Genomic DNA, 24,218 nt, shown 5'->3' on the forward strand with positions numbered 1-24,218 from the left:
TTGTCCATTCTCTGCACATTTGCAGACATCATGGTCGCAAAACCTGTCAGTGCCTCCTGCACTTCTTCCTGCACCTCCAGGATTGCCCTCATCTCGATGGCCCCCGAGGCTGTGCATTTGCATGCAGCTGAGCAGAGCTGCAAGAGTCCTGTGACCTCTGGTGAGGAGACTCCACTACTGTCCCTGTCTCCACCATCTCTTGCTCACTTGTGACATCAGGTGACAACACTACTCTATCTCGCGTAGGACCCACCGAGGTGTGTGTATCTGTGCTGGTGCTGGGTGTGCTTATGTCTGCTGACGGTGCACCCTCAGAGGTTGGAGGCTCTTCTGAGGAGTCATCTTCCTTTTCCGTCTGGACAGTTGTGGAGGGCTTTTGATGGAATTGTGAGAGAGTAAAGAGATTATTTAGAAATGTAATATCAAGAATGGGTAATGATACTATTATGCACATGAAGAACATTCACTGGCTGCTGACATCAGTCCCCATATGAGTGACTGCTGTATGCCATGTGGCTGTATGAGATGTAATTCTGTCACCAGGTTGCTGAGATGTCTCCATCTCTCCGTCTCCCACCTCCAGCTGCTCTGCAACTCCTCAGACCTCCAGGGCGACCTCCTGTGCTGGAGTCAACGTGATGAAGGATGGAGGGCCACCTCCGGTTCTCTCCCTCTCCCTCTTATTGTGGGAAAGAAGAGATGTTTGACTAAGAATGATAGCATGAGTGTAAGCAATGTGTAGGTGGCATCTTTAGAGGGTGACTGAGGGAGCATGGTGCCAATGCAAAATTCCTCCTTGTGTGGTGTTAGTCAGTATGATTGCATTAGGTTGAGGTTGAGTGTGAGGGGTGGTTTGTCAGATGTTGGTGTGAGTAATGATGTGCAGGAGTAGGCTTGGGAAGGCAGAGTGATGGGGATGTGGTGACAGGCACAGCAGGATGAAGGTGTATGTGGCTTTGCACTCATCTTTCCTAATCTCATGAGATCATTGAAGCGCTTCCAGCACTGCACCCAGGTCCTCCTTGTAATGATCAGTAACATGTCATTCTAGAATGACATGTTACTGATCATTACATCCCCTTCCTTAGAGGTTAAACAAAATCAATATCAATCAATATCAATCAATCATAACGACATAAACTTTTTTTTTCATTATGAACAGCTATGTGGACTAGTGTACAGGCATCCATCTTGACTACTGCCTTGTGGGTAGCCCCTTACTAAACATACAGCTCCACCTAGTGTACCATTCTAGAATGACATGTTACTGATTATTACACTCCTTACCACATCCCTGCTGTTGACCTCCTCTGCAATTTGCAGCCAGGCTCTCTTAGTCTCCTGGGGAGGTCTCTTGCACCCATCAGAAGGGAAGAGGACCTCCCTGTGTGCTACGAATATATAGGGAGTCATCTGAGAAACTGGGTGCTGTCCTGTGTCTCTGCAAAGCCGACTGTGCAAGGCTTAGCAATAACCAGATGATGATATGTACTGCCTACACACTCCTAGATGAACCTTCAAATGCAATGTGGCCAAGGCTGCTTTAAATATCCCAGCTGGAAATGAGTCACCGATGATGTCATCAGACCCACACCATTTAATAGGGCCGGTTAACGCGCAGGCTTACCTTAATAGGCACCATTAAGGGAAAGTCGTTCTGAGGAGCGGATTGAAATGAAGAATGGGGGTTCCAAGCCGCCACACCGATTGCCCACACCTGACTCGCCCTGATAATGCAAATTCCGGTCCTTGATGAATTTCAGGGTTCATCTGAGCTGGTATTGTGTTAAACATAAAGGCCATAGAATAAGAAGTTACAATCTAAAAGACAAACAAGGCAAAGAAAGTAAGTTCAAGAACGTCAAGGAATGAGAGCAAATATGGATGAAACAATTGACATAGTTTCAAATGATAGTCTGTTTTACATTAACGGCAGCAGTATTTCTGTCTTACTGATTGTCTTGCAGTCTATGGAAAGTATTACCTGGCAATACTGCACTATGGAATTACAGAAGAGTGGTGTATCTTTATTGAATAAAATTGTGAATTAATTTGAAGAGTTACTTTAGTTTACATATATTTAATAAAAAAGTGATTTGCAGTTAACCTGAATTTTAACACAACTTCATTTAGTAGAACTTATATAGAACCTTGGTTAGACCACACTTGGAGTACTGTGAACAGTTATGGTCTCCATATTACAAAATTGATATGGAAGCACAGGAGAATGCAAAAATGATTTACAAGGATGATGCCAGAACTGAGAGGTTATAACTATCAGGAAAGACTGAACAGGCTGGGACTCTTTTCTGTAGAAAAGAGAAGATTGGGAGGTGGCCCGATAGAAGTCTTTAAAATTATGAAGGAGTTTGATAGGGTAGATGTAGAGAAGATATTTCTACTTGCGGGTGAGTCCAAAACAAGGGGCCATAAATATAAGATAGTTATTAATAAGTCCAATACGGAATTCAGGAGAAACTTCTTTACTCAGAGAGTGGTGAGAATGTGGAACTTTCTACCACAGGGAGTGGTTGAGGTGAATAGCATAGATGTATTTAAGCTGAAGCTCGATAAGTACATGAGGGAGAAAGGAATAGAAGGATAGAGTGTTACAGCGAGATGAAGTAAGGTGGGAGGAGGCTCGTGTGGAGCATAAATACTGGTAGAGACCTGTTGGGCTGAATAGCCTGTTTCTAGGCTGCAAGTTCTATGTAATTCTATGTAACTTAATTTAATAACAACAAAAGGTAGACAATATATGGAGATGGTGTTGTGCTCTTCATGGTGGATGGTGTCAGCTCTCTCTATAGTTCTAGCAGACTCTAACTCTATATCAAATGTAAGTGATCATTTTATTCTTCCTCAATGAAAATACTAAACACTGTACATTATAGAAAATTAGGCATCTGGATAGTAAATTCAAGGCTGCGTTATAATCGCAAGGGTTCAGGTTGAATGTATAAACCACTTGCACCTCACTCGATATAGCATCATTCAATTACAGCATTAGAATTCGTACATATCCATTTTTACGTAATTCATAGAAACATAGAAACATAGAAGATAGGAGCAGGAGTAGGCCATTCGGCCCTTCGAGCCTGCTCCGCCATTCAACGAGATCATGGCTGATCATCCAAACCCTAGCACCCGGTCCCTACACCAACAGCCATCCCACCCAAGCCCCATCCCAGTAACCCCATGTATTTAATCCCCCCTAACACTAAGGGCCAATTTTTATCATGGCCAATCAACCTAACCCGCACATCTTTGGACTGTGGGAGGAAACCGGAGCACCCGGAGGAAACCCACGCAAACACGGGGAGAATGTGCAAACTCCACACAGACAGTCACCCGAGGCCAGATTTGAACCCGGGTCCCTGGCGCTGTGAGGCAACAGTGCTAACCACTATGCCACCGTGCTGCCCATTCCATTGGATATGACCACAGTTCACGATCAATGCTAGGGGAAGATAAATGATCATCAAATTGGATAATACATGCTGCAAAACAAACAAAAAATGTATTCCTGTGGAACTGACAGGTTTAACTGAAAATTAATGCCTACCAGAATTTTCTATGATTATTATTATCCCTAATGCTTTACTCACGTTACTGCTTTTTTCCCCCCATAGATTTTTGTTTATTCTCTTGGGGCCTCTTGGTAAAGGTCCACAATATCATGAAATTGGCAGGTCGATTGCAACCCTGATGACTGATGAGGCAAGTGCTGAATTTGCAAAGTATTTAATTCAATGTGTTCTAGCAATATCTGTTGCACACTTTGATCATTCATTAATCACAATCTTGCTAATCTGACTAATGTCATAATTTTTTTGAGAATACTACAAATGTAGATTGTTTAAATTACATTGGGGGACTGGACAGTACAATAAATTGTTCATGAGTTTGAGAGGACAGGGGTTTAATTTCAATTATGGTACACAGGAAGCTGCATTTTATGTCTGTCTCATTACGACCGAAGAAACAAGAATTACATATACCCGGGATGTGGTTGCATTTTTAAAAAAATGTTTAAATAGTATGACTATTCAGGATGATTCATGTAGGCACAAGTATGCTGACACCACACCAGTGTCAGGAGTTGAATGAAGCTGTTGATCTTCATACAGTGAATCTGTGCATTTGCAATGTCTTTTGTTCTCTTGTAATTCTTGCTTTCATTTTTGTTTAAGAAAATTTACCAATGAGAACATTTCACCTGACACCATTGTTTAACAACTCAGAATGATTAATTATTATAAACAAATAAATATTTTAATTATTACAGTGACTGATTGAAAGAGTATCTTTGAAGGTTTATTAATAGATATGATTTAGATATTTTGGCAATAACTGCCAAATATATGATGATGAATAGCTTTAGTCTGTGAGATCAATGACTTGTAAAATGACTTGTGATGTTAAGAGAAAGGAATATCCAACTTGCATATTGCAGTATACTTGTAAAGTCAGCTACTGCAAGTTAAATTCTAACATCAGAAATGATGAACAGTTTTAGAAATTCTGAGGATTAGTGAATGTTGGTGCCTCTTCCACCAAAATGGTTTCACTAAATTCAATTAATAAAAGAAACAGATGTCTCTTAGACACGAAGCAATTCTATTTTTCTGTCGCATAATTTTTACATAGGAACATTAGGAACAGGAGTAGGCCATTTAGCCCCTCGAGCCTGCTCTGTCATTCAGTTAGATCACGACTGATCTGCACCTCAACCGCCTTTGCTCTATAGCCCTTGATACAGTTACCTAACAAAAATCTATCTATTTCAGCCTTGAAACACCAATTGACCTAGCATCCACAGCCTTTTGGGGCAGAGAGTTCCAGATTTCTATTACCCTTTGTGTGGAAGAAGTGCTTCCTGATTTCACTCCTGAATGGGCTGGCTCTAATAGTAAGATTACGTCCCCTTGTTCTTGATTCCCCCACCAGAGGAAATAGTTTCTCTGTAGCTACCATATCTAATCCTATTAACATTTTAAACATCTCGATCAGATCACCCCTCAATCTTCTATATTGAAGGGAATACAAGCCAAGTTTGCAACCTGTCCTCATAATTTAACCCTCTAAGCCCCAGTATAATTTTGGTGAATCTGCGTTGTACCCTCTCCAAAGCCAATATATTCTTCGTGAGGTGTGGTGCCCAAAACTGAATGCAGTACTCCAAATGGGGTGTGACCAAGGCTCTATACGACTAAAGCATAATTCCTCCCCTTTGAGATAAAGCCAACATTCCATTAGCCTTTTTAATTGTTTTTTGTACCTTTCTACTAGCTTTTAATGATTTGTGAACTTGAGCACCCAAATCTCTTTGCTCCTCCACAGTTCCTAATCTCTTACCATTCAGAAAATACTCGGATTTATCTTTCTTGCATCCAAAGTGGATGGATCTCACATTTGCCCACATTAGAATCATAGGGGGAAAAATTGAGTCCCACCCCCTTTGGGGTGCTAACTTCGCCAGGGCGCTACTTCTAGCATCCCGAAAAAATTAGCGCCCCCACGGCCGAAATTCATTGGTAGTGCCCCAAGAGGGAAGCGGGGCGCTACTGGAAGCTCCCCGCCTCCTTCTTGCGGCGTTGCGAGGGAACATAGCGTCCGGCGGTATGTCAGGGGGCGCTACCGAAGATCGCGGCCGGGGCACGAGCGGGGCACTGCGCACAGCGGTGACATCATTGGCCGCGGCGCAGCGCCGCGGGACGCTAACGGTTACCGCCGCTGCTAACCTCCTGCTGAATTTTGTGGGAGGTGTTGGCGGTGCCGCGCCTGGGCACTAGTTGCTTGCTAATGGGAGGTGCAAAGCAACCGAATTTTTCCCCCATAGAATCATTGGGGGTGATTTTCATTCAGAAGTTGGGAAGGAGGCGGGACTACAACTTTCGGGTTGTAGTCCCGCCTCCATCGAGATGCGGCCAATCCACGCGATTTTCACTTGATTGACCTTGTTGAGCCCGCCCATTGGGCTCAGCAGGCCAATTAAGGGCCACCCGGCAACAGGTGACGTCACAGACTGAAATTTCATTTATGAAATATCAGTGTTTCACAGCTGTTTGAAGCTGTCAAACACTGACAGTCTTACTTCTAACCTAAGTCCTTCTACACAGACTCAGTTAGAAATCTCGCCGGCACTGAAAGCTGCAGGCTGTCACTTTTGACAGATCGCAGCCATTCTGCTTTCTGTGCCGGCTGAATGATGGACTCCCGAAACCTAGAGGAAGGAAGGCTATAAAGGTAAGTACAAGTAATTTAAACTTCTTTACACACTTTAGACACACCAAACACACTTACCTTTGCACTCATGCACCCATCACTCACCTGAGCACCGACATCTCGACCCCTCCAAGTCCTTCAACCCGACGGCCCGACTCCTCTAACTTGGCGTGGTTTGGAGCCATCGGGAATCCCACATGACAACCTTCAAAATAGGGATTAGACTAAAAACTGCCTGTTAACAGGCAGTTAATTGGCACTAATCCCTTCCCGTCTGGGGTCGGCGGGTCCCAGTGCGGGGCGGGTACCCGCCTCCTTTGAAACTTACATGGAGGCGGGTTTTGGGCGGGATGGTGTCGAACCCCCGAATTCAGGAATTTAACCCCCTGCATGCCTCCAATCCCAACTCCACGGCACACTGAAAATCGACCCCATAGAATCTTACAGCATAGAAGGAGGTCATTCGGCCCATCGTGCCTGTGCCAGCTCTTTGAATGAGCTGTCCAATTTAGTTCCACACTCCAGCATTTTTCCCATAACCCTGCAAATTAATTCCCTTCAAGTAGAATTGAACTCCATTTACCATAGTTTTGCCCACTCGCTTATTCTGTCTTTGTCTCTTTGCAAGCTCCTGCTCCCATCTCCACTACTTACTGTCCCATCTAACTTAGTGTTATCTGGAAACTTTACAATTATCACTTAATGAACTTAAGACTATCTAGTACTAAACTTGTAATATGATAAGATTGAATCTGTTAATATTCAGAAAGTTTATCTGTCTTTAGGTTTGTGCTGGGTGTTATTTACATTGCTAAATGTTGTTGATTTTTTTTGGATTCTTGTCCAAGAGCTATGGCTGCCTTATTTTTATTTGCTGTGATTATAATATAGAAAATTGACATTCTAACGGGGAATCTTCTATTTCTGTGCTATGTGGAGGCAAAGAAGAGGATGGAAGGTGGGGGGGGGGGCGGCGGTGGGGCGGTGGGTGGTAGTTGGAAACAGGTCAGATTACCTTAATCTACAGGCAGAAGCTTGGAATTTAGGAGATCTGCCTCTCTGTGGATTCAGAGTAATGGTAGTATGTTGAAACTGGACAAGAAAGTCTGTTAGAGATTGGAACCCAAGGTCTTTATAGCAGCAGTCTGAACATTCATGTTAGATACCATGACTATGTCGCTGCGTGACTCTGCTGCAGATGCCTTAGAATGGCAATGTGCTCCATGCTGGATTGCAGTTCTGTTAAGTGGTCATACATGCCTGATGTGCATTATGGACCCTTCGGAAGTCGCCACCAGATCTTGCAGGGTATTTAGCACATTCTGTAATGACTATAGAAAACATTGATGCTGCAATAGCATCTTTCTTTTAAATGTCTCCCTGAGGTCCAGATCCCAGGCCTCTGAAGCTGAGGAAGGGCGCTAGCTAGCTCTTTCATCAGCAGCTTCATGGCCACTCATACTCTGTGATCTCCTTCAAATGGTCACCAGGCTGGATGTAACTGTGCTGGTGCTTATTACAGATAGAATGAATGACGCTGAGTGCTTTGAGGTGCTGGGGCTGTGGCACTACCTGGGACTGCCTCTTCCACTTCGAGGCCAAATATAGAAACAGAAGTAGTTTGATGGAATGGTTGCTGAAATGCACCCCTTGACACAACTTATGAAGCTGAAGTGTGTCATGATGGTTGGCTTTAATACATATGTGCGTGTGAGTGAGTAAGGGGAGGATGAATAATAAGAAAAGAATGGTACTAGTTCTGGGCTTCATAGAGGCCTTCAGTTTCATCATTACTCACTCTATACCTAAGAAAGGATATACTTGCCATAGAGGGAGTGCAGCGAAGGTTCACCAGACTGATTCCTGGGATGGCAGGACTGTCGTATGAGGAGAGATTGGGTCGACTAGGCCTGTATTCACTAGAGTTTAGAAGAATGAGAGGGGATCCCATTGAAACGTATAAAATTCTGACATGGCTAGACAGACTGGATGCAGGGAGTGGCTGGGGGCTCTAGAACGAGGGGTCACAGTCTCAAGATACGGGGTAGGACATTTAGGACTGAGATGAGGAGAAATTTCTTCACTCAGAGGGTGGTGAACCTGTGGAATTCTCTACCCCAGAAGGCTGTGGAGGCCAAGTCACTGAATATATTTAAGAGGGAGATAGATAGATTTTTAGATACAAAAGGCGTCAAGGTGTATGGGGAGAGAGCGGGAATATGGTATTGAGATAGAGGATCAGCCATGATCATATTGAATGGTGGAGCAGGCTCGAAGGGCCGAATGGCCTACTCCTGCTCCTATTTTTCTATGTTTCTTCTATTCATGTCCAGCATAGCCTAGTCATGTTGATTAAAGGGTCTGAAGTGAGGGACCCTTCTGTCAGTTCTGATCTACTCTCTCCTATTATGCTCCACTTTGTCCTGCAAGCAGAGAAATAGTGCTGAGATGTTGGACATTTGAAGAGTGACAGCCAAATGGCCATCTTGTTTCAAGATTGTATGTGAGTAAATGGACATGGATGATGTAGCGTATTTGTGTGATAAACCTGCTTTGTGGAGCCACCTTTTCAAATGGTAGTGTGGCATTAGTTCCAGCTTGAAGTGTTCTCTGTTGTAGTGTGGGCATGCATCTGAAGCTTGGTTCGAGCTGTTTTTTGAGGGTTTACTTACTATGCAACTTCAGAGTGTAACAGAGTGAGAGGAAACTAATAATGACCTACATACTTGGCCTATCTATTTGATATAGTGCAATGCTGGCTAGCTTGATCTTTGCAGATGTTTTGAGGCTGGTAGCTTCTTTCCTCATCATTGCATTCACTGCGTGGACATCTCTTTTATGAGAAGGGTGCACTTGAATTTCAAAAAGGGCAAACCTCCTTTGCTGTCCTTCCATCATCAGCTCTAAAGTTCCGCCTGAAAATGAAGCTGCTCTGTATCATTGTCTAGCCATGATTTCTTCTGTGCATAGTAAAAATAAAACAGCTCTTTAATTAGCAGCTGAAACCTGTAAGAGTTGCAGTTACAGGCTATTTTCTGCCCCTGCTGATTGCAAGCACCTGTAGTCTGACCCAGTACAGGCTAGGAACTTGCTAGGAACAATGGTTATTGAGGCTGGCCTCAGAAAAATCTATGATATCAGCCCAGTGCAATATTGGCGAGTGTTAACCTTGCAGATCCGTTACTTGCTACTCTGCCAGGGAGTTCACCTGTAGGGGTGGGGTGAAGCTTGGCTTTGGTAGGGCTCATAAGTAAGCCACAGTGTAGTGTGGCTGGCTGGCTGTTCATTAAAAAAATATATATTGTCATAGCTTGTGCAGTTGATTCCCTGCATCGATTGCATGGGTGTACAGGAAACTTTGTGTTATCTGGAGGCTAACTGTCCGGAATGCTCGAGCCACCGGCAAAAATCAGGAGCCGTTTTTGTTAGTTTTTTTTTCTTCTCGTTGCTTTTTTTCTCAACAGTCAAGCTCTGCAAGGTCTGCTGAAGCTGTTGCTAAGCTACAGAGACGCTACAGAGACGCTTGGACTGTTTAGAAGCTGTTAGGGTTTGTTGACAGATACAGAGCTCAAAAGCTTCCGTATCTTTCAACATTAGCGCTGGAGTGTCCGGCAGTTTTGAGGGAACGGGAACAGCTCGGTCCTGTTGGTGCCGGATAGTGCACAGTTTCCTGTATTATAAGACCGTTGTCACTTCTGGTGGAAAATACTGCAAGTTGCATGGGTGAATAGGAAGCAGGCTGCCGATGATGTTTCTACTGTATTGTACTGGCATTGCGGCCAGGAATCAGCTTAACTCCAGTGGAAAATCTGGGTTAAAATCTGTAACTCAAAATTTCTTTTGGTAGTTTTAAGCTTTTTAAGTTCAGTTTCGTGCATTACTATTTCCACCAGCTCTGACTCCTCTGGATTCCACTTAAATACTCCAATCCTTGTTTTCCTTAATTTGAAGTGAAGTAACAATAACAGAAGGAGCGGGAAAAAGGCAGAGGATTGAAAGGGATTGCCGACTACATAAATCCCACCCAACCCTGGTATCAGACACCCACAGGAATGCATTGACTGCCTTGGGAGCAACTACCCAAATTTGACTGCAGAGCAGTGCATGCAATGCCTGTGGTTACACAGCAAGATGGTTATTTAACTGAGTCATCTTGTGGCACACCAGGTAGAGGAACACACCAATGTGAGGAGTTCTTGAAGTGTCTACGGTTCTTCATAGTCCTCTCAAGCTGACCAGACAATTTGAGAGGAGTGAGCCATTACTCAATGCAACAGTGCATCCAGAATAGGAACATAGAACATAGAAGATAGGAGCAGGAGTAGGCCATTCGGCCCCTCGAGCCTGCTCCGCCATTCAATGTGATCATGGCTGATCATCCAAATTCAGTATCCGGTCTCTGCTTTCTCCCCATACCCCTTGATCCCTTTAGCCTTAAGAAATATATCCAGCTCCTTCTTGAATATATTTAATGAATTGGCCTCTACTGCCTTCTGTGGTAGAGAATTCCACAGGTTCACCACTCTCTGGGTGAAGAAATTCCTCCTCATTTCTGTCCTAAATGGCATACCCTTTATCCTTAGACTGTTACCCCTGGTTCATTAAGGCTCTATGGCCTTGAAATTCATCTCAGATGGTGGCAGAAAATGGGAGGGATCAGATTGGCCGCCCGTTGTGTGTGCTGCGAGGAGGATACCGAGAAACTCCAGGATGATTTGGACAGGTTGGGTGATTGGGCAGAAGCGTGGCAGATGCAATATAATGTGGATAAATGCGAGGTTATCCACTTTGGTGTCAAAAACAGAAAGGCAGACTATTATCTGAATGGCAATAGATTGGGAGAAGGGGAAGTGCAACGAGACCTGGGTGTCCTTGTGCACCAGTCGCTGAAGGTAAGCATGCAGGTGCAGCAGGCGGTGAAGAAGGCAAATGGTATGTTGACCTTCATAGCGAAAGGGTTTGAGTACAGGAGCAAGGATGTCCTGCTGCAGTTGTACAGGGCCTTGGTGAGACCACACCTTGGGTACTGTGTGCAGTTTTGTCGCCTTATCTGAGGAAGGATGTTCTTGCCATGGAAGGAGTTCAGCGAAGATTCACAAGGCTGATCCCTGGGATGGCAGGAATGACGTATGAGGAGAGATTGGGTCGATTGGGCTTATACTCGCCGGAGTTTAGAAGAATGAGAGGGGATCTCATCGAAACTTATAAAATTCTGACAGGTCTGGACAAACTAGATGCAGGTAGAATGTTCCCGATGGTCGGAGAGTCCAGAACCAGGGGTCATAGTCTAAGGATAAGGGGTAAGCCATTTAGGACAGAGATGAGGAAGAATTTCTTCACCCAGAGAGTGGTGAACCTGTGGAATTCTCTACCACAGAAGGCGGTTGAGGCCAAGTCTTTAAATATATTCAAGAAGGAGTTAGATATATTTCTTAGAGCTAAAGGTATCAAGGGATATGGGGAGAAGACAGGTACGGGGTACTGAGTTTGGATGATCAGCCATGATCTCATCGAATGGCGGAGCAGGCTCGAGGGGCCGAATGGCCTACTCCTGCTCCTATCTTCTATGTTTCTATGTTATACGTAGTGCCTGATAGTCAACTTCATTGACTGCAACTGAACTGAAGATCAGGCGGTGCATATTAAGGGCGGCCGATCTGATACCACCTGTTTTGTGCCACTGCCCAAGATGAATTTCTACCCCTATGTAGTTTGGCACTGAGTTGCAACAACAAAATTCCAGGCAGTAAGGCTTCTATGACACTGATAGTTACCCAAGGGTGCAGGACATCATCTGTTACACATATGTGCCCATTTGAGTTCCATCAAGCTAATCTGTGCCCTACAAAATTAGGAAATTGTATTCTCAGGTGATGTGCAGAGTGTGTGATGTCAGCTTTAGCACCTTCAATGATAATGCCAAACATACTGGGAGCTGCTACGGCTTTTACATCTTATGACAGTCCAACATTCAAGATCTAATCTAGGGAGATAGCAGGCTGGTGAATGGTTTCTGAGGGATTCCAGCTATCTGCTTTGACCTTGGCTGATAACACCAGTCACTGTGACAGCCAGTAGGGCTGAGGAGCGCTTCATTGAGGCCGATGCCAAAATCAAAGTGCTTATTGAGCAGTGTTTCAGAACTTTGAAGCAACAATTCCATTTCTACACAGAGATATTCCAACCTTGTGTTTGTAGGCTTGTCAAAATATGATACTGTACAGTGTAGTTTCCATTGCAATCACTTAATTCATGGCTTTCTTCATGTCATCAAATTCCTTCTGCATCTCACTGATACTACTTTTTGTTTCAGATACAGCAGTACTATGTTTTGCCATTTCCTCCCATTTATGAAGTTGGCTGGCCTTAGTGGTTGTGGAATACTTGCTGCTGATGTACCAGCGCATTCAATGGAAAGGAAAATTGGGCAGGGTGTATAACGGGTGGCCGATTCGATATCACCCATTATACACCTCTACCGAAGTTGAAATTCTGGTGAATGTATCTTGTTTCTCCACTGTCCATAGCTGCTTCAGCAGCCACAGACATTTTTACTAGAACTGTAGTTAATAGATGCCTAACAGATCTTGTGCTGATTGTTAAGGTATTTTTTCAGATAACTTGAGTGGCAAGGGAAGTTAAATTATTGCCCAGCAGAGGATTCAGGGTCACATCTGGATTGCTCCAGGTGTCTGCTAATTATTTGCCTTATTAGCAGCATTACTACAACTACTCCAGAAGTAGAAGAATTAGCTCATGATGTTTTACTAGTGTTAAGTATTAACACCTTTGTTCTAAAAGGTATTGAATGTATAACTTAGTAAACATTGAACTATGGGGCCAGCCAAATTGATCATAATGGTCTTTACTGGTCCCGTGTATTTCTATGTTCCTCAATTGAATCAAGGCAATGATGTAAAATTCATTTTAAGGCATCCACAATTCATATAAATTGCCAAAGGATGGTTTATTAATTTTTGAAGTGCAAATTAGTTTGCCTTTTAGGGAAATCTCTATCACTGTCACATTTAAGTTAAAACATACAACAGCTTGATTGTAACAGAAATAAGTAAAACACATATCTTAAGATACTGAAAAATTAACAAATATACGCTTTTTTATTTCTACAAAAGTGTGATATTTTACCCATTCATTCAACACCCTCTTTACACTTGGACTGGATGCTAACATGATGTTTCTTTCAGCTGCAGAATAATTCTGGTGTGATGGTTTGTCCCTAAATTTGTAACACTGAAAATTATTGTTGACAGTAAGCTAAGCAGATGTTGCATACTAGAACACAAGCATTGAACTATAGTTAATCGGCGTATAAAGAGTCCTTATATAATTGGTTCTTGTTTCTGCAACTATATTGCAGGTATTTCACGATGTCGCGTATAAAGCAAAAGATCGTAATGACTTGGTTGCTGGTGTGGATGAATTTCTTGATCAGGTAACTGTGTTGCCACCTGGGGAGTGGGACCCATCAATCCGAATAGAGCCACCAAAAAGTGTACCTTCCCAGGTTTGTATATTTTCATGTTATTGTCCTCACTTGCAGCTCTTGCTATATGGCTCAGCATTTTTGTTGAAAAATGATGATATTAACCTAATGATGATATTAACCTAATAATGATTATTCTATTAGAAGCCATTATTCTATGGGCAGCACGGTGGCATAGTGGTTAGCACTGTTGCCTCACAGCGCCAGGGACCCGGGTTTGAATCCGGCCTCGGGTGACTGTCTGTGTGGAGTTTGCACATTCTCCCCGTGTTTGCGTGGGTTTCCTCCGGGTGCTCCGGTTTTCTCCCACAGTCCAAAGATGTGCGGGTTAGGTTGATTGGCTATGATAAATTGACCCTTAGTGTTAGGGGGATTAAATACGTGGGGTTACAGGGATAGGGTGGGATATGTGTTGGTGTAGGGGTTACGGGGAATCGGGTGGGATATATGTCGGTGCAGGCTCAATGGGCCGAAATGGCCTCTATCTGCACTGTGGGGTTTCTGTGATCTGTGGTTCTGTGAAGCTGGACTGTGTTGTGGTCATTAACAGTATAAAACTGAACGGCCTCAAGCTCTTCTATTGATAAAGCTCACTGAGCAAAACTACAGAACTCAATTTAAGTTGATGGTTACATCATAATATCATTTACTTATTCTTTTAAAAAAATACTGAGTTGCAAAGTTAGCTATGTTTATTCATTGGAAATACAAATGCTAATAAAACTGTAACAGTAACCTTAATAAATGTAATGAATACATAGGAGTAATTAAAAGCCAGTAACCTCATCAGTGTTGATGTCGTTAACTCCAAACTAACAACATACCCTGAACATACTTTCATTTCATATGTTAAAAGCATCCAATAGAGCACTGTTCTTATCCTTAAAACTCCGGTATCACACTGTGTCACATGCTGGCATTACACTTTTTGATTAGCTAAAATTAAAAAAAACAAAGAATCACAATTATAATTTTGTATCTATCTTGACTTATGTGTAACTGTGCAGAATCATGACAATCAACCAGATTTGACACTTGTTTCTTAAAAAAATTAAAAAGTCCTTTTATCTGCCATTTTTTCTCAATAATTTGTAACATAATAATGAATAAAAATACAATATTTCCATACAAGATCAAACTTAACTATTAAATTACCATTTTATCTTTTGAGCACTTTCATTAGGTTTCACCCTGTCTCAAAAGGGCTTGCCGTTAATGGGCCGGAAGTAGTTAGAGCAGGGCATCTCATGGTGCATGCCGTTAGTTAGACTTTTTCCTGCACCTTGCAACTCCAAATTTTTTGCTCCCTAACTTGCTGGAAGTACGAGCTGATAACGGTGCGGCTAAGGCAACAGGGCATCTGGGACCTAAGTGAAAGGTGGGACCAACAGTGCATCTCCCTAACCAATGATATTTAAGGATTGAGAAATAAACAGAGGAAGGACTGAGAAGGCAGGTGAATTAGAGTGGGTAAATTCAATGTCAAATCAGGTACAGAATGAGAAATAAAGATGAGGAAAAGAAAGATTGGATTAAGAGAAAGAGAAAAAAGGAAACAGAAAGGAAAAGTAAGAAAAAATTTATAATTTTTAAATTGGATATTTTTAAAATCTCCAACAACAATTCACTACCTGAAGGAAGAGACGCCACACTATTGTTCACTTTCTGGGCCAGAGAGGTTGATTGGCAATCATTAACTATTATCACATCATTAGAAGTGTACATACGCTATTAATTTCTAGACTTAACTTTCTTTGGCGAGAATTAATGTGCAAATTCAGCAAGTTCTTAAAAATAACAGGGAGGCTAAGGGCAAGATACTGTTTGTGTGGATCAAATGGTGGAGCGGCATAAATTGACCAGCAAATTCTGGAGATTCACAACTCACGGTGTATCTCTTAATCCTCTGAATTTGCTGGCCGATTTGCTCATTAATAACGGCATGCGTTGTTCACATGCCGTTAATTTTTCAGCAAATTCCGGCCTGATATTTTTCCTACAGCTATTCCTTGGAAGCTGCAGTCTGAGCAATGTGCTGAGTGTAACACTTCTTAGCTTGCATCAGGATGATTCTGTGAATGAACAACTTGAAAACTCTTTCCTGGCGCTGTCACAGGACTTCAAACTTCATTTGTTTCTTCCAAATCATTTGAAAACCCAATGGAGAATTGATTTTAACAATTTAATTCAGGCAAAATTTCCCATTCAATATATTCAAACTTAATTTATTACTTCAGAGAGACAGCCTGTGTGTCAGCACATGCTATTTGTAAGGCTTCCTCTTTACAGTATAGTGGAAAAGTGTGAGGTAATTGGATGTTTACTGAATAAATGCTGATGACATAAGCCATTAACTTTCAAGTTTTGTCTGAAGTAATTGCTGTTTATTTGAGAAATTCTGAAAATTTTCATGATTTATAACAAGAATAGCCATTCACAATGACAGAAATAAGCTGCGGAATAAATTTTAACAGCATTCTTCAAAGGTTTGGATGTGGGACCTAATTAATAAAATTGACATATCATAGTGGGGTTGGAGTTGGCCACCAGCACAGCCTCCATTTGGATTGCATTTTTCTTTACTACAAAATGCAACGTGCTACAAATCGCGTGTGTACAATTTCATGACCCACACTTGCCATCACCAAGCTCCACTGGTGATATGGAGCCTCACAAAATCAGGCCATAATTTACAAAGTTAAAAAAAAATCTTTGCCTCAAACTTTCTCATGTTCTCTCATGAAAGCACAAGTAATGCAGAGATACAAGAGTAGGTCATTCAACCCCTCGATCCTGTTCCGCCATTCAATCAGCCATGACCTGATCTGTATCTCAACTCCATTTACCTGCCTTTGATCCATATCGCTTGATACCTTTACCCAACAAAAATCTATCAATCTCAATCTTGAAAATTTCAATTGACCCTGCATCCACAGCATTTTGTGAGGAATTTCAGATTTCCACTACCCTGTGTGAGAAAAAGTACATGCATGACCACTGATTGCTCTCCAGTACCACATCTCAGTAGCCATTCTTCACTTGTGACATTGGATATTGGGTGTTAGCAATTGTGGAGGCATCATAGCAGATATCTGATTTTGTCCTCAGTCAATGTCCACACACGTGCTAGATCACTGGATGGTGATCAGGAATGGAAATCTTGACTGCATTTCTTCCTCTCTAGGCCTGCATTAATGAGGTCAATTATCTTCATCGCAGCTGAGCTAACTTAGTACAGACTGAACCTGTGAGCTTCTGATTTAGTTAAATATTGCCTTTACCAATTCGTGGAACTCTCTGCATGCATGTTTAAATCATGCATTAGGTAATTTTTCTATAACTACAATGATTTAAAAATTATTCTGATATTCATTAAAGTGTGTATGCTTAAAACAAACATGATGCTTAGATTAGGTTATGGATCTCACTTAAAATGGTGGTGGATAAAATGATCTGGTAGCATTGACATGGAGATAAATTATATGGAGACTATATTGAGGCTTGCTTCAACATTTACAATGAGTTTTCACAGTGCGATGCAAGTTTTTGGAGTTTGATCTGAGCCTGATTTGGAAAGCATTTTGGTGTATAAGATTCTTCAGGATCCAAAACCTTAGGCAGCGAATTGAAATATTTAACAACCAAATTAACTCCATGCCCTTGAGAATATTTAGGCTGCAGTTATGCTGTGACTTGTGGTTTCATATGCGCACCAATGCAACAATAGCAGTGCCAGGAGTCAGGTCCAGATCTAACTCATGATTACATTAAAATTAGGCAATGTCAATCTAAGAGGCATCACACACTACTTGGGCTTTGTACTGGATGGGATATTATAGCATGCAGCCACATTTTAAAAAGTACTTTGATGGTCTGTTGTATCTCTTTGACACTTTATAAATTAAGTATTAAGTCCCTTTGATGTTACAAGAAAGCAGATGTTCTCACCTTCACTCTCCTATGATTAAAAAGTAGATTCTGGGGAAATGGAGCTCTGCAGAGGTCCCTCCTGCTGGCCAGTGTGAGTTACAGCCAGGCACAGCTTTGTCTTTGTAACTTTGTCTTGCCAACTGCACTTTGCATTCTACAGCTGCCTGTTTCAGATGGGTCGTATACAACAGCAACCTTAATCACAATCACAAGTTGCTAGATTTGAGAGTATAACTTCTGATTGGTGAATTTCATGTACAAATGCATAACATACTGATATTTCATTTCTGCGTGCATTATTTTTACCTATTGGGTTAATGCCTGTGTAAAAATAGTGCACACAGAAATGTAGAATGTGCATTTTTAGCATTCTTAAATGAACTTCTTTGATTAGAAGTTCTACCCTTGGACCTTGAACTTCTGTATTTTGCTGCTTTTTTCCTTGTAATTTATGCAGGAAAAAAGAAAAATTCCAGGAATACCAAATGGAACTACAGCTCATGGGGACCCTGACCCGCATGAAGGGCACAGTGGACCTGAGCTACAGAGAACAGGAAGGTTGGTGAAAGCAGCATTCATGTTAAGACAACTCTGCTTTATGTGATACAATCCCATTATGATTTGAATCTCTCAGGCCAATTTCTTCCCTTTATGCGCTAGTGAATACAGGTATAAGGCCTTTTTCACAACCTCTGCAATCATTCTCCCTAGAAAAAAGTTCTAACAAGGGATCAGAAACAAAAATGAACAATAAACTGACTCCTCCCAGTCTGTAACAATCTAAGAGATTCTTGGATGTAATGGCATAGTAGTTTCAGTATGACAAGTCTGAGATATTGGCCCGGAATTTGTGGTGGGTAATAACCAGGAACTAACTGCGTTTGCTGTCATTACCCCTCTGAAACTGACCACAACTTCAGGATTTAGCACATGCGCATCTAAATATGGAAATCGTGAAGTTGCGGTCAGTCATTCACTGCTCCGGCACTGGCTGCCTTGTGGATCACCCCCCTCTCCCACTCCAAATTGCCTGCAATCAGTGTGATGAGTGAAATTAGTGAAACTGTCGAAAATGTGGGCTTTTCTGCGGTAATATCACTGTTAAATACACCATTAAAAGTTAAGCCTTGTTGGAATAGGTGTAACTGGGGTTTCAACAGCATATTGACTGCTAAACAAACATTAAGGCCCTGAAAAACAATTTTTTATATTTGTGGAGTGTCAAATTTCTCCATTATGATAAAAATCACAATTTTAAAAAAACTTACATTTAAAAAAATGTTTGTTCATGGTATTTCAGCTTCTACCTTAACCCCATGTGAAAACCCCAATCTTTGTTTCACTCTGTAACATTTTTAAAAAGTCTGGATAAAAGCAGCTTTTCATTTCCTGGTTTCCTGTCTGTGAGAATTCTGCAATGTGATTGGCTGCTTAGACAGCTTGTTGACATCACAGCAGCATTGCACTAGGGATTCCCACGACACTGCGCTGAAATCACTTGAACATCGAAAAATGCAAACTTTTCGCCACAGAGATCACGAGACTCTGTGGGCAACTTTCTTCGGAGCCAATGGTGAGCACCTTTGCTTCACGTTGACTGCATATTCTGGGCTATAACCTTACCAGTACATGCTGTAGCAATGTTGCACTTAAGCAACTTTTTAGATTTAGGCTGCAGTGAGTCAGTTTGCAAGATGGAAGTCGTAAAGGACCAATGAGCTGCTGAAGCTAAAGCTGTTTTCACCGGTAATAAATTTGGATTTTCTTTTATTATTAGAACTTAACAGCAACATTATCTTAAAAAAACCAGATTGGCTGTTTTGTGCATCCAATCCTCATGTATGCTATTCTCCAAATGATAGCAGAGGCTGGCACAAAGTAATATGTTAATTGTTGTGCTTTTGCACAAAACCAACAGGGAAAATGATGGTTTGTGGCAGTACCGAAAGTTATGTGCCACAGCACCAGACTTCACAGCAGACTTTGTGCTGAGAAAGATGAACATTGTTTTTATCCACATTTAATCGTAATAATTATGGAAAAACTAAAAATGTTAAAAGTGACACTTTTTGCACTTGTAATTTAGCAAAAGACAGTTTTCATTTTGCCTTTCTGTCTGTTTTCTTCTCTCCCTTCTTCCTCTCATTGACTTCTTGCTAGGGTGTGGTTCCATGGGTACTGGGCACCTGCCTGTGCCTCTCCCAAATGGCCATTTTGTATGCTATCGAATTGTACAAGGCACCACAGCTGAGCAAATCCTGTCCTCACCCGATGTCTATGTATGCACATTGTAGCAGGTGCCACTCGGTAACAATCATCTGTGCGAACCCTGGCTAAATTTTTTTCCTCTAATGCAGAAGCTAAGATCATCAAACTCAACACAGACTGGGACCAAACTTCAGATTTTCTTGGTCAGAATGGCTCAGCTGCTCACTGTCTCAACCAGTTGAGTCATTACAAGAGCAAACAACATTTCTGTTTCCCAGTTGGTCATCATGCTTCATCATATTTATATATTAGTAACGATATACTATGCAAATTAATAATTATGACACATTAGATTTATAATTTTGTTCTGAATTATCTTTTGATTTTTCCATAACTAGGATATTTGGTGGATTATGTGAAGACATCAAAAGAAAGATCCCATATTTCTGGAGTGACTTTAGGGATGCATTCAACTTGCAATGTGTAGCATCCTTTCTATTCCTGTATTGTGCCTGTATGTCTCCTGTTATCACATTTGGAGGTTTGCTGGGAGAAGCTACCGAAGGTTGCATAGTAAGATTAATAATTATTTTTCCAGAAAATAAAATTCAGTGTTGAGAATTTCCTTTGCTACTTTGGTTATTCAGAAAATATGTGTGTGTTCCATATAAGTGTAAAAGGTTGCTCTACTGTTGTTACAACACTGGCAAGATAATATAAGATAGTGCAAGGTTTTGCACAATTTTTAATTTTAATTTTTGTTGGAAGTTGCAGTGTTGAATGGATAATTACAGTCCTAGCCCTTTTGGGCTATCCCAGATCAGGCGTACTCCCCAGACGTTCACCCTCAACTTAAGTTAGAGATAGCCGAATTCCATAAGATGCTTAAATGGGTCTAAAGGTTCAGGCTATCTCTCCCTAAAGGAAAGGAATGACTGAAGATGTTACCGTCCTCCGGATAGTACTTTTAATAAGTTGAACTAGACTGTAACCTTCCGGATATTATAAGGGTCCAGAATACCCCCCAGAATTCTGCAACTCCTTACAAAAGAGTGTACAGAAATGTGGGTTCGCGAGTCTATACAGAATTACTCTTTGAGACAATTCTAAAAATATATAGTTTTATTTAAGAGCCGACATTCAGTTAACATCTGTTGAATCAGTTGCAACATTAACAATTCAAAATACAATTAGCTTACATTTCTTATTTCTCAGAGTTCCTTATTCTCAAATCTTTACTTCGTTACATTTCTTACTTATTTCTAAATCCAGAACATCCAGCAAAATCAATCACTTTGACTTCCCGAGACTCATTGTTAAAGACTTACAGAGATGCCTCTGCATTGAGAAACGCTTTGCTCATTCAGCGAGTTCTGACTTTTCTGTTAAAAAGGTCTTATTTTTATACCCTTTTGGCAGTGGTTTCTTCTTTGATGTTCTCTGCTGATGTCAGCTAATTGTCTTTATTGATACCTCTTTCGAATGCTTTCTGTTTTACTATCAATTCAACTATTGCATACATAATTATTTCTCTACCTTTAGGTGTTCCAAAAACCATCATTAAAAACAATGACAGCAATGGTTTCTGTTTGATGCCATTCGCATTGAAGATTCTTCATTCAATTCTTAATATTGGCTTTACTGGCTTTTAGCAGACATTTTGACTCTGTGGTGACCCAAGTTTAATACAAACACAATGCAATTGCTTGGTGTCTCTATTGAAGTCATATTTTCAAAGCCTTCTTGTTGGTATTATATTTACAATATGTAAATCAAAACCACTTTAACTGTGTGTTTACTTGTTTTCTGGCTATCTCAATTGGTTGCATATTTAATCTTATGGTTCCTGTTTTCCAAGTTTAACATAAAACTATTTGACCAACAGGTTTCTTTACTTGATGTCATGTTTTCAAAGGCACATGCCTCTTTTAATGTTTGTATTTCTGTTTTACGTGTTATTTGTTAACACCTTAAACTGGGTCTCTCATTGTGTTCGTTGCAAACCATAGACTTTGCGGAAGCACCAATGGTTTGCTTCAATCTTTCATTGTTTTAGTATATTTAACTAATTCCCATTTCAAAGCTTGTTTACAACTTTGTTATCAACTGATCTTTTCTCAGAAGCCTGTATTCTGTTCACAGCCTTGTCTGCTGAGACTTGTGTCTTTGAGGCTTTAGACATTTAAACCCAGTATATCATGTATTAATAATATCAGTATTCTGTTCATATTATGGTGTATTTCTCAGAATCATGGCTATTCCTTCACAATGTCACTTTCCATGGTTATTTACTGACCAGTTTAATAATTTAACATCAACCATCAGTTTCTGTGCACACTTTGCAAGTTCACCAAGATAAATATAGTTAGATTAATTGAGAGAGATGAGGATGAAGTAATTTCAGAAATTCAATTAATTCTCGAGATATGGGCATCGCTGGCAAGGCCGGCATTTGTGGCCCATCCCAAGTTGCCCTTAAGAAGGATGGGCATTCATCTTGAACCGCTCCAGTCCTTGTGGTGAAGGCACTCCTACAATGCTGTTAGGTAGGGGTTTTGACCCAGCGACGATGAAGGAAGAGCTGGTTAGGCCCCTCACTGGTACATATTCTCTCAAATTAAATAAAATTCACTGTCTGGCATGTAGTCTATGTATCTAAACATAAAACAAACACAATTAATTTGAATATTCTTCAATTTGAATCATTTTCATAAAAAACTGAACTTTTGTTAATAAATATCCCTGTAATCACATGTAACATTCTGAAGTTAGATTGCATTTTTATGTATTATTCAACTTTCAGTTTTATTTAAACATTGAATAAAGCATAACACAATCAGAGCAGAGCATATGAAATGTACATTTTATTAATTTATCTTCCACATACCTTAGGCTAGGCCCATAGTGGGGAGAATCACTGGGACTGCCACTCCAGGAATTTTATACTTTGAAGTCATGTGACAGATATTGAAATAAAACAGTAAGTGCTGGAAATCTTCTTCTTCTTAGGCAGTCCCTCGGAACTGAGGATGACTTGCTTCCACATTAAAAATGAGTTCGCAGGTGACTGATGAGTCCAATGCGGGACCTACAGTCTCTGTCACAGGTGGGGCAGATGGTGGTTGAAGGGGCGGGTGGGTGGGGTGCTTGGGTTGACGTGCGTTCCTTGCGCTGCCTGCGCTTGGCTTTCGCTTGCTCCTGGCGAAGAGACTCGAGGCGTTCGGCGCCTTCCCGGATGCTTCTCCTCCACTTTGTGCAGTCTTGGGCCAGGGATTCCCAGGTGTCGGTGGGGATGTTACACTTTTTCAAGGAGGCTTTGAGGGTGTCCTTGAAGCGTTTCCTCTGCCCACCTGGGGCTCTCTTGCCGTGCCGGAGCTCCGAGTAGAGCGCTTGTTTTGGGAGTCTCGTATCGGGCATGCAGACAATGTTACCCGTCCATCGGAGCTGATTGAGCGTGGTCAAAGCTTCAATGCTGGGGATGTTGGCCTGAGCAAGAACACTGACGTTGGTGCGCCTATCCTGCCAATGGATTTGCAGGATCTTGCGGAGGCAGCGTTGGTGGTACCTCTCCAGTGCTTTGAGGTGCCTGTTGTACATGGTCCATGTCTCTGAGGCATACAGCAGGGTGGGTATCACTGCTGCTCTGTAGACCTGGAAATACATAGCAAATCATCAGCACCTGTGGAGAGAACAGATTAGTTTATGTTTTGGGTGCAACATGTGATCTTTCCTTACTCCTACGCTACATAAAAGTCTACCCACAAAAGAATCAAGGACTGGTCTGTGGATAGGGTTGTTATGCAGTATGGGATTGGCAGTAGAGCAAATTCAGAAAATATAAATGTCCCGGAGCATAAACTTCCTGTGATATCCCCATTCCCCTCCAGTGGACATGAACCTATCCTAAGGTACATGAAAGGCAACCTATGTTTAAAGAATGAGGAAGAAAGTACCATAGGTAACTTTCCTTCATGGTGCAAGAAAATGGGAAATTCAAACCTTCATTCGGACGTGATTCAGAAAGCTTCCTCAGTCTTCAAAAGAAACTTAGCACATGGCATAATATTCAGACTGAAATAACATTAATTTGTACCTTTAAAGTTAAAGCCTAGCAGTGTTATGCAATTATATGAAATTTATATATACTCATACAATAATAAATGTTAAGACATGTGTCATTTAATGTAGATTTGTATAACATTGAGACCTGAAACTATTAACAGCAGAGCTGTATATACTGAAATAAATGGCAAGCTGCTGTATACAGGATAATGGCCTACTTTACTTAGAAAAAAATTGAAATGAGAAAAGAACATATATCTACTTTATAATAGCAAAATACTGCGGA

The 24,218-nt window shown here is 41.4% G+C and overlaps 1 protein-coding gene across 3 annotated transcripts in view; it reads left to right on the forward strand.

Moving 5' to 3' along the window:
- The window catches only part of LOC147120450 (sodium-driven chloride bicarbonate exchanger-like), a 424,151-nt gene that overhangs the window by 287,983 nt on the left and 111,950 nt on the right, over window positions 1-24,218 (forward strand). For all 3 annotated transcript variants that reach the window (XM_085986414.1, XM_085986415.1, XM_085986416.1), the window contains 4 exons: window positions 3,633-3,720; window positions 13,607-13,753; window positions 18,120-18,220; window positions 20,269-20,443. In XM_085986414.1, the coding sequence (XP_085842540.1) occupies window positions 3,633-3,720; window positions 13,607-13,753; window positions 18,120-18,220; window positions 20,269-20,443 (511 nt within the window). The remainder of the gene's footprint in view (window positions 1-3,632; window positions 3,721-13,606; window positions 13,754-18,119; window positions 18,221-20,268; window positions 20,444-24,218) is intronic.

Source organism: Somniosus microcephalus, chromosome 4, assembly GCF_052327205.1.
Source record: "Somniosus microcephalus isolate GS21.2 chromosome 4, FLI_Smic_1.0, whole genome shotgun sequence".
Taxonomy (NCBI): Eukaryota; Metazoa; Chordata; class Chondrichthyes; order Squaliformes; family Somniosidae; genus Somniosus; species Somniosus microcephalus.